This window comes from Aegilops tauschii, chromosome 1 (assembly GCF_002575655.3).
Source record: "Aegilops tauschii subsp. strangulata cultivar AL8/78 chromosome 1, Aet v6.0, whole genome shotgun sequence".
NCBI lineage: Eukaryota > Viridiplantae > Streptophyta > Magnoliopsida > Poales > Poaceae > Aegilops > Aegilops tauschii.
Genome location: NC_053035.3, coordinates 24582168 through 24598589, shown reverse-complemented (window position 1 = coordinate 24598589; position 16422 = coordinate 24582168). Strand labels below are relative to the sequence as shown.

Sequence of the window (16422 nt, the reverse complement as noted above, 5' to 3'; positions counted from 1 at the left end):
CCCTCTCTATTTATGGCTCCCCGTGCTAAAGCCTTTTTTGATGATAGGTTAATTCACTCTCCAAGAATCAAAATCAGTATGTTATGTTTGTATTTTCATCAAATATATATTGTGGTAGGTTAACACTTTTCACCAGAGAGAGATGCTTTCGGTACCTGGCATTGATGTTTGGACATGGTAAACGATCACATGACACATTGGTATTGAGGAGGATAGATACGCCAAATAATGACATTGTGAGGGGATGATGCTGCTGCTGCTACTTGTTCATGCCTTCCATAGTTCAATTGTTAGTTGATCGCATGTTTTTTAGATGTGGTTGAGCGCACTCTTGATCCTGCATGGCTGATAATGGTGTTGTTTTACCTGGTGATGATATGAGGCGCTTTCTCCTGAATGTGTTTTCCTTGTCTGGATGGCGGATGGCAGGTGGCGGGTCCTTGAGCGCTACTTGTCTCCCCATGAACCTTATTAGATCGGTCTCTGGCCCTGCTTGCTTTCTTGTAAGAGTGGATGGGTATCTCCCAAGTATAAGGGTTAAGTAACCTAGCAATAAGTATTTTCCTCGATTTAAAAACTAAGGTTTATCGAACCAGAAGGAGTTCTTCCAGCAAAAATTTTTAGGGGCGGGTACCTGCACACAAAACACAACAGACTCTTGCCCCCAACGTTTCAAGAAGGTTGTCAAGTTTCTTGTCCTACTAGTTACAATGGTAAATTGCACGGTATGGTAGGAATTGATAGATAGATAGAATAAAATAAATGGTACAACAAAGAATAACATTTTTGTAAATGTTTTCAGTAATAGAAAATAGACCCCCGGGGTCATAGGTTCACTAGTGGCATCTTTCCAAGAAATAAGTGTGGCGCGGTAAACAAATTACAATTGGGCAGCGATTAAAATTGCAATATTTATATTTATGACCATGACCATTCATTGCATAATCTTGTATAGGCATTATGTCTGTGATATGTAGATTGTTATCCAACTGCATCTACAACTAATACTCCACCTCAAGACAGTTATACAACATACATTTCAAAGTATAAGTTTATAACAAACAAAGCATTTCAATAAGCATGATGACATAATGTAGACAGTAAAACTACCATCTAAGTATGATAAGGAAATCATCATTTTATCCTTAGTGTCAACAATACAATATGTGTCCAATCCCTTATTATCATCGGGATCAAATTCACCTCTAAATTGAACCCACTACTATGCATCACTTCCTTTGGAGAACTACCTATCATTCCTGGCCAGAGACAACAAATAGATCAGAAAGCATATATAGCTCTTATTATATACTCCCTCCGTCACAAAATAAATGTCTCAAGCTTAGTACAACTTTGTACTAATGTTATTACAAAGTTGAGACACTTATTTTGGGATGGAGGGAGTAGTAGAGAAACTTCAAAAGATTCAATATAATTCAATGAACAATCTAATCATAAAAGTGATAATTCATCATATCCCAACGAACACAACCACCGATTACATCATATGGATCCCGATCATGTGAGGCAGCTCACAGGAACTTTGTATTGAATCACAAAGGAGAGAAGATGTCATCTAGTATTGTTATGGATCCTAAAAGGTCCTAAGGAAACTACTCACATATGACCATGGATGCAACAAGGTTGATGAAGATGGCTCCGATGATGGATTCCCCCTCCGACAGGGTGCAGAACATGGCTCCAGATTGGATCTCCTTGGAACAGAAACTTGCGGTGGTGAAAAATCCTGTGGAAAAAGGTACCGAGGGTTTCTCGATTTATGGGATTTATAAGCGAAAGAATGGGCATAAGGAGGTGCACAGGGAGCTCACGCGGCCTAGCCACGCGGGTGCCCCCTGGACGCGCCAACAAGCCGCGTGGGGCCCTCGGGTGGCCCCCCGGCAGGCCCCCACACTTTCTAGAATCCTCGTGTCCTGAAAAAATCATATTAAATTCCCTAGGTTTTCTTTTACCCTCATAGGTGTGGATTTTCTGAAAAGTCAAAAACATGCAGAAAACAATAACTAACTCTAGACACTGAATTAATAGGTTAGTCCAAAAAAATTGCTATAAAAAAGTATTCAAAAGTGATAATAGCATGAAACAATAAGAAATTATAGATACGTTGGAGACGTATCAGGCCCTAGTGTGAACATTAAAGGCAACACATTTTTCTTTTTTGTTGAACATGTATTATTTCATTTTTGAAATATGACCCACTGTCACTCTCTCTCCAAGATCATATGAAGATATTTTACCGAATAGTGATGAAAATCGACTGAAACACACACATTTTAAGCGTTGCATGGACACCGAGGCTTAAACAAACACAAATTCAAGATGTAACCTAACACTTTTGATGTAATCATAGTAGTAGGGGCTCTTTGGTTCAAAGGGTTTTCGAAGGAATTTTATAAAATTCTAATCCATAGATTTTTTCCTTATTGTTCCACTTGATTCAATGGAATCAATCTCCATTTTTTCCTATATATTGATCTCCAACACCAGGGTTTATAGTGGGAGGTTAGACCTCTTGAAAATATTTCTTTGGGTCTATAACAATTGTGACATCTAATCAATCTCTATGAGATTTTTTTCTTTTTCTAAGTTTTAACTAACCAATTCGTATTACTGAATCCACAAACCAAAGACCCTTAACTTGGCGAGAAGGTTTAACATCATATGCACGAAGCGCCACTTGGTCATGCGTTTATTAACTTACTAAAAATAACAGCTCAATCGTTGCTGCGGGAATTGGTTGATGTATAACTTAATGAGATATTTTTTGCGATATATTTGTATTAATAATATGAGAACTAAAACTAAGAAATATATATGATTTACTATAGTTAATTATTGTATAGATGGAAAATATTTATTGAAGAGAAACCTTTTTTTCTGTACATTAGGCCCCTTCCAATGCATATGTGCTTAGATAGGGTGCTAAGTGCATGAAATAGTTTAGCAAGTATAGCCTCCACTGCGTGGGTGCTTAGCTTATTGTTGCTAAATTTCCTTTATTTAATTATTTAGCATTAAACTCTTCGATGCATAGGGTAAGCTTTCTTCATTTAAGTATTTTGCATAGGTCCGCACATGTGACAGTGTTTTTTCTTGGAGTCACCAAAGTGCTCTCTCTTCTTCTTAATTGCTTTGCCATGTTATTTTATCGCCTATTGACATGCTTAGCACTTGTATCCCGCGGAGCATTGGGAAGGTTTTTATGCATGTTGAGGTTTGTTTTCTCATGCATGGTGAGGTATTTGCATATTGAGGAAAACATGTTAGCCTGGGCCAATTTAGTTATTTTATATAGGATAAGAACACGTCCACAGTAATACTCACTCTATAAATTTTTATAACTTTTTACAAGATGTTTTAGAGTCCATGATAGTGTCAAAAAACATTTTATACTCCTTAAGTTACAGTAGGAGTATTTCCGTGGACTTGTTATTATCACCATGATTTAATTTAATTAAATACTCCCTCCATTCCTAAATATAAGCTTTTTAGAGATTGTAATACAGATTACATATGAAGCAAAATGAGTGAATCTACACTCTAAAGTGTGCCTATATACATCCATATATAGTCTGTATAGCATGTGGTTGGGTTGTTAGGAGGACAGTAGTATTCTCAGCCCACCAGGGTTCAAATCCTAGTGCTCGCATTTATCCTTAATTTATTTAAGAATTTCGATATGCTTTCAATGGGAGGAGACGTTCCCGTCGACTACGAGGCGCTTATGGTGACTTTGTAAAATCTCAAGATGACATTGCCGGCTCAGTCTTTCGGAGATGCTCATAGGGATAGGATGTGCGTGTATACATGTATATATGAGCGCTTGCGTCTGTACTGTATAAAACCCAGAGCGGGAGTACTTCTCACTCAATTCTTGTGATGAAAAGAAAAAATTATGGAAGCATAAAGAAAACATCTCAACCCGTCGGTCCTCCCACTGCAACATTCTGATCCCCTTTCCCTCCTCCCATTATCCGCTCCTCCCGTCGGCCCGCCGCCAGTGGCCGACTTCGCAACAACGCCGCATCAGCGGCGTGGGTGTACCTGATACGGCGGCGGCGACGGCGACGAGCTGCGGGGGAGGCTATTCGTGCGGCACCGCCGGGGACGACCGAGGCATGCGGAGATCCAAGGGATCAGGACGGCGGCGAGCTGCAGACGAGCGGAAGCTCATCCGGATGGCGGACGAGGCGGCCGCAGCGAGCTCGATGCAAGCGGCGGCGGCAGCGGCGCTGGCCTCCCTCCACCTCCCTCCTCCAGGACTGACAGGTCGGTGCCCCAAAGTTTCTTTCTTTTCCCCTTTGCTTCAACCAACTCGAAATGCGAGCCAGGCTCCTGCATCTTTCGCTGGAGTCCATCGCAAGATCTGAACCGAACCAGCTAAAATCACGAGGAAATACACCTTTTTAGATCATGTGAACCATCCTAGATTTTTACTCTGGATTGAGCATGCGTTGAGAAGCAGCAAGAATTAATTTGTGAGTGTTGGGAAGCAGAAACTGACAACCAAGATCGGAAAATTTTCGGGAGAGGAGCACGGATAAAGCGGAAGGCGAAGCGGAAGTGGGGCTACGTTGGCGCTGAAGCAGGCGCGGTGGACTCTGGCGGGCTGCGTCCCCGTCTTCTTAGTCATCGCCGGTCGACTTGCAGGTATAAGCGGGCACGGTATAAGTTAGTCAACACCACCATTCTTGTATAAGTTGTCCAATGATTTTGTCCAACAAATGGAAGTAGTATATATCATGGGATATTTGTCCAATGTGTTATTCCTGTATTATGTATTTGTGCTATTGCATCCAATGTTGCAGTTGATAATAGAATACAGTTTGTTAAAAGCAGTGGGGTATGCTAGTCAGTTTTTTGGTGCATAATTTTGTTCCACTGATTTTTCATGTGACATTGAATGCCATGTTGCAGTTAGTTATGGTACATGTGTTGCGGCCGAGTTATCTCTGTTGTTTGCTCTTGTTGCTTTATATAAGGTTAATTTGCTTGTTTCTTGGTTACAGGGGAGGAGTTGGATCCATGGATGAAGTATTACATGGTGAAGTGGGCATCAGGAGCCGTTTCAGTGCTGGGAGGATTCGAGAGATCATGCGTGGTCTGACACCCCGGCAGCAGGGGTATGTTGCAAAGTATGGATTCGAGCATTTCAATCGTATCGGGGCATTCTCTGTTCATGAGCCACTGACTGAGTGGATCATGGGAAAAATTAACCCCCCGTTCTCTGAGTTCAGAATTAATGCGGACAAGACAATAGTTTTCAGCAAGCCCCTTGTTCAGAAAATTCTAGGTGTACCTACAGGGGGAAGACCCTTTGTACTGCATGGGCAGAAGTCGGACAAAATCAAAGAACTGCGAGATCTGTACTTAAATAATGGACTAAGGGCAACCATCCCCCATTGTGTCAGTTTGCTTAAGAACAATGAGGACGAGGAGTCCTTCATGAGGACATTCCTGCTTATTGCACTGGCGGCAGTGCTCACCCCCACCACTGGGAATACCATAGACCTTGACTACCTGTGGGCCTTTGAAGATATGTCAAAGGTTCAGGACCTCGATTGGGCAGGCCATATCACGGAGCATCTGATGGATGAGGTGCAGAAATTTCAGTACAAATCTAGGGAGGAAAAGATGAGAGACTTCTGGGTTGGCGGGTGCTTGCCCTTGCTCACGGTATGTCCTCTCTTGCTCTCCCCTTCTCCCTCCTGTTGACATGTCTTTGATGTTGCTGCTGGCATTTCTTTTCTGATGTTGCCATTATTGCCATGGCATTTCTTCGCGGTTATAACTTATAAGTATTTCATATTGTAGTCTGTTTGATTTTGTTGATTCCGCAGTCATGGCAATGGTGTGCCTCAGTTAAACTTATATAGTAGGCAGTTAATGTGGCAATCTGATTTTAGCGTTGGCAATTTTGTATGTCTTTGTTGATGCCACATTTATTTTACAGGGGATGCTGCAGCTGTGTTCAGTTCACACTGCAGACTATATGCGTACCTTCTTCTGTTTGTTACTGTGATGCTGTGGCTAGTGCATTTTCTTGTTTAAATATGTGTAGTTTATAGTAATATTCATGCCATCCTTTTCAGTGTCACCTTTTGTTTCACCAACAATGTTTATAATTCTATATGTATGAATCTTGTTTCAATCTCTGTTTTTTGTAGATTGCTTACATGGACCACTTGGATCTCCCAAGAGGGCGAATTGTAGACCATGAAATTAACTACTCGGTGCCCAGGATCTGCCATGTTTCTAAGGATGATTTCCAGTTTGCCGCAATTGCTGACCTGCATCGTCAACATTTCAAGTTTGCCACATTTGGGATACTTCCAGTATGTTGTTTTCTCCACCTTTTTTCACTCTGTAGTTTGTGTTTACAGCATACAACGTTTTAGCAGTGTGTGATCTTTTTTCCATTCTTATTCTTGTGGGTATTATGCAGTTCCGTGATAGAACACCATACACTGATAATCCAGTAACCGATACAGAAGTAGCAGAAGACGATCTTCGTATTCTCTCGAATGATCAAGTCTTATCAGGGCAATGGGAACTTGTAGAAGTACACGAGCAAAAAATAGACGAACTTGTAAAAGAAACTCAACCTGAAGCCCTTGGGTTTGCAGAAGCGAGCATCGATCATTTCCGTCTTGGAAGAACTGATATCAGCTCAAATCAAGGTAATGCTAAAGAAATGAGTACAGATTATTTTCATATTTCAAGGAGCTCCATGATGATTCGGTACCCCACGATTATCAGGAACTAAAAAAACCGCTAGCTGCGAAAGGGGCAGTTCTAGCCATTGTAGGAATACTGCAAAGGCGGCTGTGACACCCTCTTCGTCTGAGAAATCAGGTTACATTGTCAACTTCCATGCACATATGCGTTAAACCTTGAATTACTTGTAGTTTTTTTACCTGTGAAATTTTATACAGTAGAAGACAGTGGTCGAGAATATGAATCTTCAGAGTCAGATGATCATCCGACACCTCCAGAAGCTGATTATGGGGTAATATTCAGGAGTTATCTATCTGGAACACAAATGGAGAGTGTAAACACGCTTATCCACAAAATTAAACCTGAAACTATTGTATTCGTGGCTACCATGAGGAAGTCCGATGTTCAGCTACCCACTCCTCTTCTGGTAAATTTACATTCCTTTTCCTCCAGCCTGAGTTTACTTCTGTTTGTTTTGCACTGACATCTCATCTTGCCCACATGTAATCAGATCATTTCGAAGGAACGCTCATTAGCCGCAGCTGCACGCTTTCCGCATGAAAACGGGGCCGTCACACTTCAGATGCCGGGCAAGAGCGAGAAGTGGAGGCCAAGATTCTTCATAGAAAAAGACAATTGCATGCTTGCGGGTAATTGGTTAGATTTTGTATGTGACAACCAAGTGCAGGCGGGCGACATATGCATCTTTGTACCGGCAATGGGTGGGGAAAGGTCCACATTCACGGTCCATATAATTCGTGCAGAAGCTACTCATCAAAGGGGTGTTAAAAGGGTTCGATCCAGCCATGATTCTCCGGTTGGCGTGGAAGGAATGACAAATCCAGATGCCGTTTAGGAATGGCAAACCGATGGATGCTCGCAAATGGTTGGGGGCAAGCTTGTCCACGGCAACGGTCTGTGTTCTGGGACATGTGCCTGTTTGAACTGAAGAAAAGTGAGAGGTAACACTAGTTTGTAGTAGAGCAGAATGGTGGGACATGGGAGCTAGCACCCGTGTGCTCTTTCTGTTGGTACTTTGTGTGTCTCTGGGATGTTTTGTACTATGAAATCAAGCTATGGCTAACTCTCTGATACTCCTATATAACCATCCTGGAAGATGCCGGTAATTTTAATTTCGAAGTTTCGTGGCAGCTCTGTGTGCATGATTAATTGCCAGGCTGAGACTTCTTTGTGGCACATCTTGCTCTGTTGTGCTAGTACCTTATGGGATCTCGGTGCTTTTTGTCATTTGGAAGTGGATATGCAAAAATAATTTTGTTACCTTCACATCGTTCATACTATCTTTCTACAAGGATTGTTTAGTGGTGCGGCCTGCAGCTTTGCTGGCATTGTTGGTGCCATCTCAACTTTGTAAGAACAAATCGATGCATGGGATACAAGTCTCAAGGTTTCCTTTGTTATCTTGCAATCTAATACTCCTATGTAACTATTCTTTCCAAACACTAGAGCTTGAAATTCTGTGGTTTTTGTCTCCGTTTTTCTCTGATGATGAAATGAGTTAAGACTACATATCTGAATGTGCAAGGATTGTACCAGCGAAAACATATAAGTATGATTCTGAAGTTATCTTCGTCTACAGGAGATCAAAATCCACATTGCTAAAATGAATTTTCCTGTTATTATATTTAGTGGGATATTTTCCATTCTAAAATACTTCATTGGGATAGAGATAATAATTGTGACAATTTTTTGTGGCACAAGTCTTTGCAATTCCCATTGTCATGGTCATGACATCTTTCATTTCAAAATTTAATCTAATACAGAAAAACAGAGTGCTTCTTCAAGTCCATACCTGGAACATTTGGACGGCAAAATTGACAAATTTGACCTATGGACGAAATCAAATCACAGAATGAACTGTCCGTGAAACTATTTCACGCGGCTGACCTTTTTGTGTGACGCCCGACACGAAGGCGCCACACTACACTGTGCAACGCCTCACAGATAGGCGCCACACGCCTGGCCAGCGTCGCACCCATGTGATCCGAAAATTACTAAGTCAGTGTGCAGCGCCTGAGAGCTAGGCGCCACACTATACAGTGGAGCGCCTAGCTTCTAGGCGTTGCACTAGTGGTTGCTTCATTTTGTAGTGCAACCACTAGTGCAGCGCCTGAGAGCTAGGCGCCACACTATACAGTGCAGCGCCTAGCTCTTAGGCTCTGCACAATGACTTAGCAATTTTTAGGCAGTCTGGGGTGCAACGCTGGCCAGGCGTGTAGCGCCTATCTGTGAGGCGTTGCACAATATAGTGTGGCGCCTTTGTGTCGGGCGTCACACAAAAAGGTCAGCCGTGTGAAATAGTTTCATGGGCAGTTTATTCTGTGATTTGATTTCGTCCACATGTCAAATTTGTCAAATTTGCCCATTTGGACTATGCTTTTTTTTTTGCTTTGTACTGCATGTTTGAAATTTAAAGCATCTTAGTACTTATACAAATATTAAAGTATGCAATAAATAAAGTCCATATATCATTTTTGATATTGTTCGAATATGCAGAAATTAAACAATTGCATTTCTAATTACCATAAAGTTTCATGTTAACACAGTATATATGTATAGGGAGGAATGTTTCATTGTTGTACAGTTATATTAATATATAGTAATTCTAGCCCGAGCAGGCGGCACATGTTGAATGGTGTTACTTAATCACCAACATTAAGGAAGGGGACATATATATGATAACAGTAATAAATGTTATCTATACAAACAAGGGAAACATAACTTTTCAAAAATATTTCCTTTATCCTCTACTTCACTAAGACCAGTATTTCCTATATATATAACTAAAATGCTTAGGTTCCGAATATATCCTTGATGAATTAACGAGACCACTTAAGCTAAGAAGTGTTAAACTTATTCCCACCTAGGCAGGCGACAACCCATCCCCCCCCCCTCCCCCTCCATATGCCCCTCCGGCGAGGGGATGAGGTGAAGATCCCAGTGCTTCTGTTTGTTCTCCGAGTGGCGGTGGCGAGATGACAACATCGCCTTCGGTGTGGAATAAGGTATCTTCATCTCGCTCTCATTCCGATGGTGCCTCTTTGTATTGTCGGGAGGCATTTGGAGGATGGTGTGTCCCTAGATTCGTTTCTCTGTGTCCGAATTTTTCTTCTGCATGTTTGTCTCGGTATCGCTATCATGCAGAGCGGACAACACGGATGTGCGTCTTGGTCCTCCATCTCGAGTATCGACTGATGAATGTTGGCCAGCCTTGGCCTCGATGGGGAGCTTGTGAGATTTGTGTTCTTTGACTCTGCCTAGCCCGACATGGGGCGTTCTACAGGCACATTCCAAAATTTCCCTTCTTCCGTGCGGCGATCTACATAGCAGATCGCTATCGTCGGCATCTTCTGATCTACATATCGGCCGCTAGTTCTACAAACTTCTGAGTTTCAACAGGTTTGCTTCGCTGAGACGGAGACCTAGAGGCGGCAACTAGGTTTGCTCACTGCACACCGCCGATGGATGGAGGAGGAATAATACTGTGGTACCCCAATGACTTGGATGTATTTTTGAGTTTTTTGCAAGGGTGTTTTTGAAGGTTACATGCTACTCAATAATAGGAATGTTATCCCTTCCCCCCATGCTCTCCTCCTATAAAAACACCACCTAGCCTAAGCATCCACTCGCTAAAGATCATCCAAGACGAGGAAGAATCCAGGAGCATATACGAGATGGGCAAGAGACTGTTGTTCTTGGCCGTCCTCCTCGTCACTTCCCGTAAGTGTTCGAATTCGCACGATTCAATCGGATGCATATGAATTTTGCTCAAATTTGACTGCGCGCACGCCTGCAGTGGGCATGTCGACGACGGTGGTGCGGAGCGAGCTGGCGTGCGACAAGCTGAGGGAGCAGTGCATGGCCATGTGCATCCTGGCAAGCTGGTGCATGCACTGTTGCCAGGCCCGCGGCTACGTCGACGGTCGCTGCAGGGTCCTCCACGGCGAGACCACCTGCTACTGCTGCAAGGACGTGCCCCCCTCCCCCTCCCCGGCTCCCGGCCCGCAGAAGAGTTCCGCCGCCGGCGACCTCACTTTCGTCGCCGACTGAGGAATATGCGGCGACATCCTCACTTTCTTTATGTATCAAGCGTGAGTTGGGCCAAGTTCTGAATAAATGGACAAGATCTGCCTAGTAGGTTCATGCAATCTTTCCAAAAAGGATATGCATGTTTGCTATGCCAACTCGATCTTTTAGCTGCGTTTACCGTACCATCGGATGCAAAGGCCGGGCACCACGTTGGGCTCTGACGATTTGAAAATTAGTCTGGCCTCACCCGTTATCTAAGAAAACTTATGGCAACTTCCCAATTATCCGGCTTCAAAACCACCGTGGTTCTGTCTAACTTTGTTCCCCATACCTACACACTTATCTCAAAGTTGTAAGCTAATACCATCAGAAATCCCCGTTTAATTGATCATGTGTGCAGTGCGCATCCTTTTAACGGAAAAGTATTCCTGTTTTTCATCCAAAAGTTCTTGTTTGATGTCGTGCGTCCTTTTCATGCAGATCACATCTACAAATTGTGTGGCATCAACATTTTTTTTTTGAATATATCACATAGAATTTATGTTGAGTTGGAAGAGTGATCAAAGAAATAAAAGGTCTTCTTTAATATGTTTTTCATCGTACTAGATTTTCTTCCTTCACCAGTTATTGCTTATTTAATAATATTAGTCGCCACCCACATGAGCATTAATGTTAGCAAATACAATAAAAAAATATATCGCTATATCTGTATATCTATATCGCTACCTCTATCTATATCTACATCTATCTCTATCTTTATCTATTTGTATCTATATCCATTATCTCTTATCGCTTACTTATGTTATATTGCTATACTAATTTTTTTTCATACTTGTAATTTTATTTCACTTAAACTATTTTGTAATTATTTTTGGGTCAGGACATGGATATTTTGTTATATTTTTAAAGCTTCGGTAGCTGTGAGCTATGAAAGGGGCAGTTCTAGCCATCGTAGGAGCTATTTGTGCGGACATTTTGCAAGATATTTCGATGAGATTCGTTGTATGAAGCATGAATATTTGGAGTAATACTATAAGAGCTAAAACTGAAAATACATATGATCTATTGTGTTTGATTATTGTATAGTATTAAAATATAAATAGCATAATAGAATGCAAATTCTCATGCATGTTTGCATGTTGAGGTGGGCTTTACGCCTTTGATTCAAGGGAATTTTATAGGATTTTTTGAGGATGGAAATCCTTTGAAATTTTTCCTACGTTTGTCCTTTGATTCATAGGATTGAATCCCATAGGAATTTTTCCAATGAAATCTTTTGTACTACATTTTATAGGAAATCTAACATCCACTCTAACCTCTTTTTACAATTCCTTAGCTTTTCCCGTGAAATCAAATGCTCCTTGCTAATCCTATAGGATTCAAGTGGGCATGACACTCCAATCCTATATTTTTTCTATTCTTGCATTTTCAAAATCCAGCGAATCAAAAAGGTCCTAAGAGAAATATGTTAGTGGGGTGGGCCTTTTTCGTTGCATCTTGTGTCATGAGGTGACATGCTTGCATATTATGAGAAATATGTTAGTGTGAACTAGCTATTTAGATATAGAAGATACATCAAAGATCGGTTGTGACACCCTCTTCATATGAGATATCAAGTTTTATTGTCAACGACGGGTGTGACACTCTTCATAGATATCGGGTTATATTGTAAACTTACCATGCACATATGGGAAGAAGACAAGTGTTCGGGAAAATGATTCTTTTGAGTCAGGTGAGCTGATTATGGGGTAATATTCAGGAGTTGTCTATCAGGCATACAAGTGGAGAGAGTAAACATACTTATCCAGGAAATTAGACCTGAAACTATTGTATTCGTCGCTACCATGAGGAAGTGTGACGGTTAACTACCTAATCCGATTCTGATAAATTTCTATTATTTTCTATTCAACGGGCGGCTCACTGATCAGTATAAACTGTTTTTGTGATATATGATGTATGTTCTTGTTTTCTGCTTTTTTTTGGAAACACTAACGCCCACACATGTGGCACTTCTCTAACTCGCCCACACGCCTGGATCGTTGTTCAGTGCAGTTTGCACGAATCTTGATATGAAAAGGTGGATTTGGTGTGCCACGTACGACGGGGCTGGTGTGTGGGCGTTGGAGAGTTTGCCCACACGCCCCACACCATGCTGTTTCCCAGCTGCGTGTGTGGGCGAACTAGTTTCTGCCCACACAACCACCACCTAGTCCATGCGCGTGTGGGCGAATTGCTTTCCGCCCACACGACGACTCCTACGTTGTGGATGGCAACTGCAGTTACGCGAACGTGGCAACTAAGTAAACACACATGGCAACTATAATTCGTTGCTAGACGGCAACTGCAGTTGTGCGTACGTGGCAACCAGATAAACACACATGGCAACTGTGGTTAACCATACATGACAACTATGGTTGGACCACACGTGACAACTAGGTAAACACACATGGCAACTACTGTTTGACTATATGTGGCAAGTAGTTAATCACATACGGCAACTACGGTTTGATTACACGCGGCAACTACCATAAATTAGACATGGCAACTATAGTTAACCAAAACAGATGGAGTTGCCATGCTTTTACAACTACACTTGCCATCCCAGATAACTACATTTGCCATCCCGGATGGCAACTAAATCGTCATCCCGCGGGCACCTAACGTAGTTGGCCAGGACGTGTGGGCATTCTTGCTTCGTGCCACACGCGCGAGGTGGAGATGAGTAGTTCTTGTTGAACGTGTGGCACGAAGTAGCTGCGCCCACACGTGTGGGCAATTCTAATATCCGCCCACACATAGCCCGTGTGGACTGCCTCGTGCTCACGCCACACACGGTGTGTGGGCGGATGCCTAATATACCACACGTGTGGCAGTTATCGGCGTCTTTTTTTGGCGGGAGGGGGGGATCTTGTCACCTGCTGTTGATGATGAAGAACGAGAGGGAGCTTGCTGCCACGGTTGTGCATATCATTTCTTTCCAGATATCAGCTCTGGTTTGTGGTCCAGTAGAAGGATGGGAACGATATATAACACCTCCATGCTCTTTATTGTCTTTGGTAATTTGATTTGAAATATGATCTATGACTTGTTCACACATCGTTATTGTTGATCTGAGTGAAGCGACGTTTATCACAGCTTGATTGCATACCATATACTGTATTCAGCATAGATTTAAAGATCGGAAAAACTAATGCCCACACGTGTTGGCGTTTGCACATCGCCCACACGCCTCCATCACCACTCATTTTGCCACGTATGAACATATGACATCAGCAGAAATCTTTTTGGTTTTCGGCTTAAAAATGTTTTATCTTCTAATTAAAAAAGCGAATTAAAAATCCGTTTTCACCATTAAATCCGTCTCGACGAGATCTTCAAAACTAGACCCCATGTTGATATGTTTCGACGAATTTTTTTTTGCCCAAAATTTGCCATGATGTTTACACTCTAGTTGCCATAGTGTTTAAACTAAAGTTGCCATGTGGCAATTTTAGTTTGTAGATCATGGCAATTTTTGTTTTTCGATGATGGCAATTCCAGTACTTTGACCATGAAAATATTTTTTTGTATAAACCATGGCAATTTTAAGTGTTTGTATCATTGCAATTTTAATTTATAGTGCATGGCAAGTCTAATTTCTTAATTCCCCGTTTTATAATATGTCAAAATTTACTTTTAAATGTAGAAAAAATAGCTGAAACATATCATGGCAACTTCAGTGTAAACATCATGGCAATTTATGTGCAATAGACACGGCAACTTTTAACCAAATTTTTTTTGTCGAAATATATTGATATGAGATCTAGTTTCGAAGATCTTGTCACGAGGGATTTAATGGTGAAAACGGATCTTCAATCGGATTTTTCATTTAAGAGATAAAATATTTTAAAAACAGAAAATCCAAAAAGATTTTCACATGTATGCATGCGGTGACATGACGTAGTCTGTGTACTATAGGGCGTGTGGGCGGGTTTGGTTCCCACCATACATGTGAGCGTTAGCGTTGTCCTTAAAGATTTATTCGACACGTCAAACTTTCAATCTGCGTTACAATGTTTATCTAAAGCCTGCCAAAAGCGCACACGCGCAGCAAACACTCTGGATTAACCATACATACATATGCCACACGCAAGCAATGTTTCAGCCTATATCACCCCAAGCAATGTTCTATGCTTCTACTCTACGCATGATATGAAAAATAAAGATGTGAAATAGTAGCACACAGTATTACAATTGAATGTACGTGCTGCCACCATAATAACATCGGAGGTGCTCATAAGGGTAGGATGTGTGTGTGCATTTATAGGGATGAGTGTATGCGCGCATATATGAGCGTTTCCGTCTGTACCATGTTAAGAAAAAAAACATCGGGAGTGCTAAAACTGAGCTAGATGATTTTTATTTTGGTCTCATTCACGTGTGTAACCATCCGATTGAATTTTGTATAGATTCGTGCTTTGTGCTGTGCGATGGACTTGTTGGAGCGACGTGGGCATGGCCCATTCTCTTTTTGTTTTTCGCCTGGTTGTTGGGATTACGTGTTGTAGTCGTTTTTTGGGCTTTCTACCTTGCCGGTCGAGTTGTGGCCGGGCAGCCCTTGCTTTTGTGGGCTTTTTTTATTTTTCTATTTAGGGTAGACTTGTTATTTATATTTTTTTCCTTTTCTTGTTAGACTACCATTGGGTAGTTGTTATTTTTTTGTGGTAGGTGCTTTCTCATTGTTTGAATGTGTATATTTTTTGCATTTTATTAGGTAAAAGAACGATTGTGGATTTAATTTTTGTCCAACGTTTTCATTTTTGTGTTTTGTCACAACGTGAAAACAAAATTTTAAGGAGAGACCACATGAATATCCATTTATGAGCTCAGACTCACTTGCACCCGGTGAAGAGAAAATTCACAAAAAATACTAAAAAACTTCACGAAAATCCGAAACTTTTTACATGGAAGATAATTTGGTGCGTGAGGTGCACTTCAAATTTCAGACCATTTGAACATATGAAAAACTCTTAGGAAAAAAGAGAAATTGAGTCAGAACAATACATGAACTGTAAACTTTTTCATAGACCTCAAATTTTTTTTTGCTGAGAGCTACTCAAATGTCCAAATGATCTCAAATTTGGAGTGCACCTCATGCACTAAATTATCTTCCATGCAGAAAAAATTCCAAAATTTTCAAAATTTTCTAGTATTTGTTTTGAATTTTCTGTTCATCGCGGGGTGCAGCTGAGCCTGAGCACGAATCGCCTCGTCCGAGACCACGCAAGTACACATATCATAACTTAGTGCAACTTCAAGAACATAAATTTTCAAAAGGGTCACAATTGTAAATGCTATAAGAGAAAAAAGGGGCCACAATTTCATATGCTCTCAAAGGCGTCGCAACTATAAGTTTTCAAATGGATTCACAATTGCATGTTTTCAAATGGAGTTGCAACTGTAAGAATTCAAATGGGGTCGCAATTGCATGTTTTTGAGGCGGGTTGCAACTGCATGTTTTTAAGACCGGTCGCAACTGCAAGTTTTTAAATGGGGTCACAAATCTATGTTTTGAAGGTCGCAACTCCATGTTTTCAAGGTGTGTCACAACTGCATGTGTTCAAGGAGTGGCCGCCAGTGCATGTCTTAACACTA

The 16422-nt window shown here is 41.4% G+C and overlaps 1 protein-coding gene across 1 annotated transcript; it reads left to right on the top strand.

Moving 5' to 3' along the window:
* The first annotated feature begins 3865 nt into the window (after positions 1-3865).
* LOC109787361 (uncharacterized) lies at positions 3866-7889 on the top strand. Its single transcript, XM_020345923.3, has 8 exons — positions 3866-4290; positions 4518-4671; positions 5031-5697; positions 6189-6356; positions 6467-6701; positions 6781-6876; positions 6957-7165; positions 7250-7889. The coding sequence occupies exons 1-8, from the start codon at positions 4140-4142 to the stop codon at positions 7592-7594; spliced, it is 2025 nt and encodes a 674-aa protein (XP_020201512.1). The 5' UTR covers positions 3866-4139; the 3' UTR covers positions 7595-7889.
* Positions 7890-16422: the final 8533 nt, after the last annotated feature.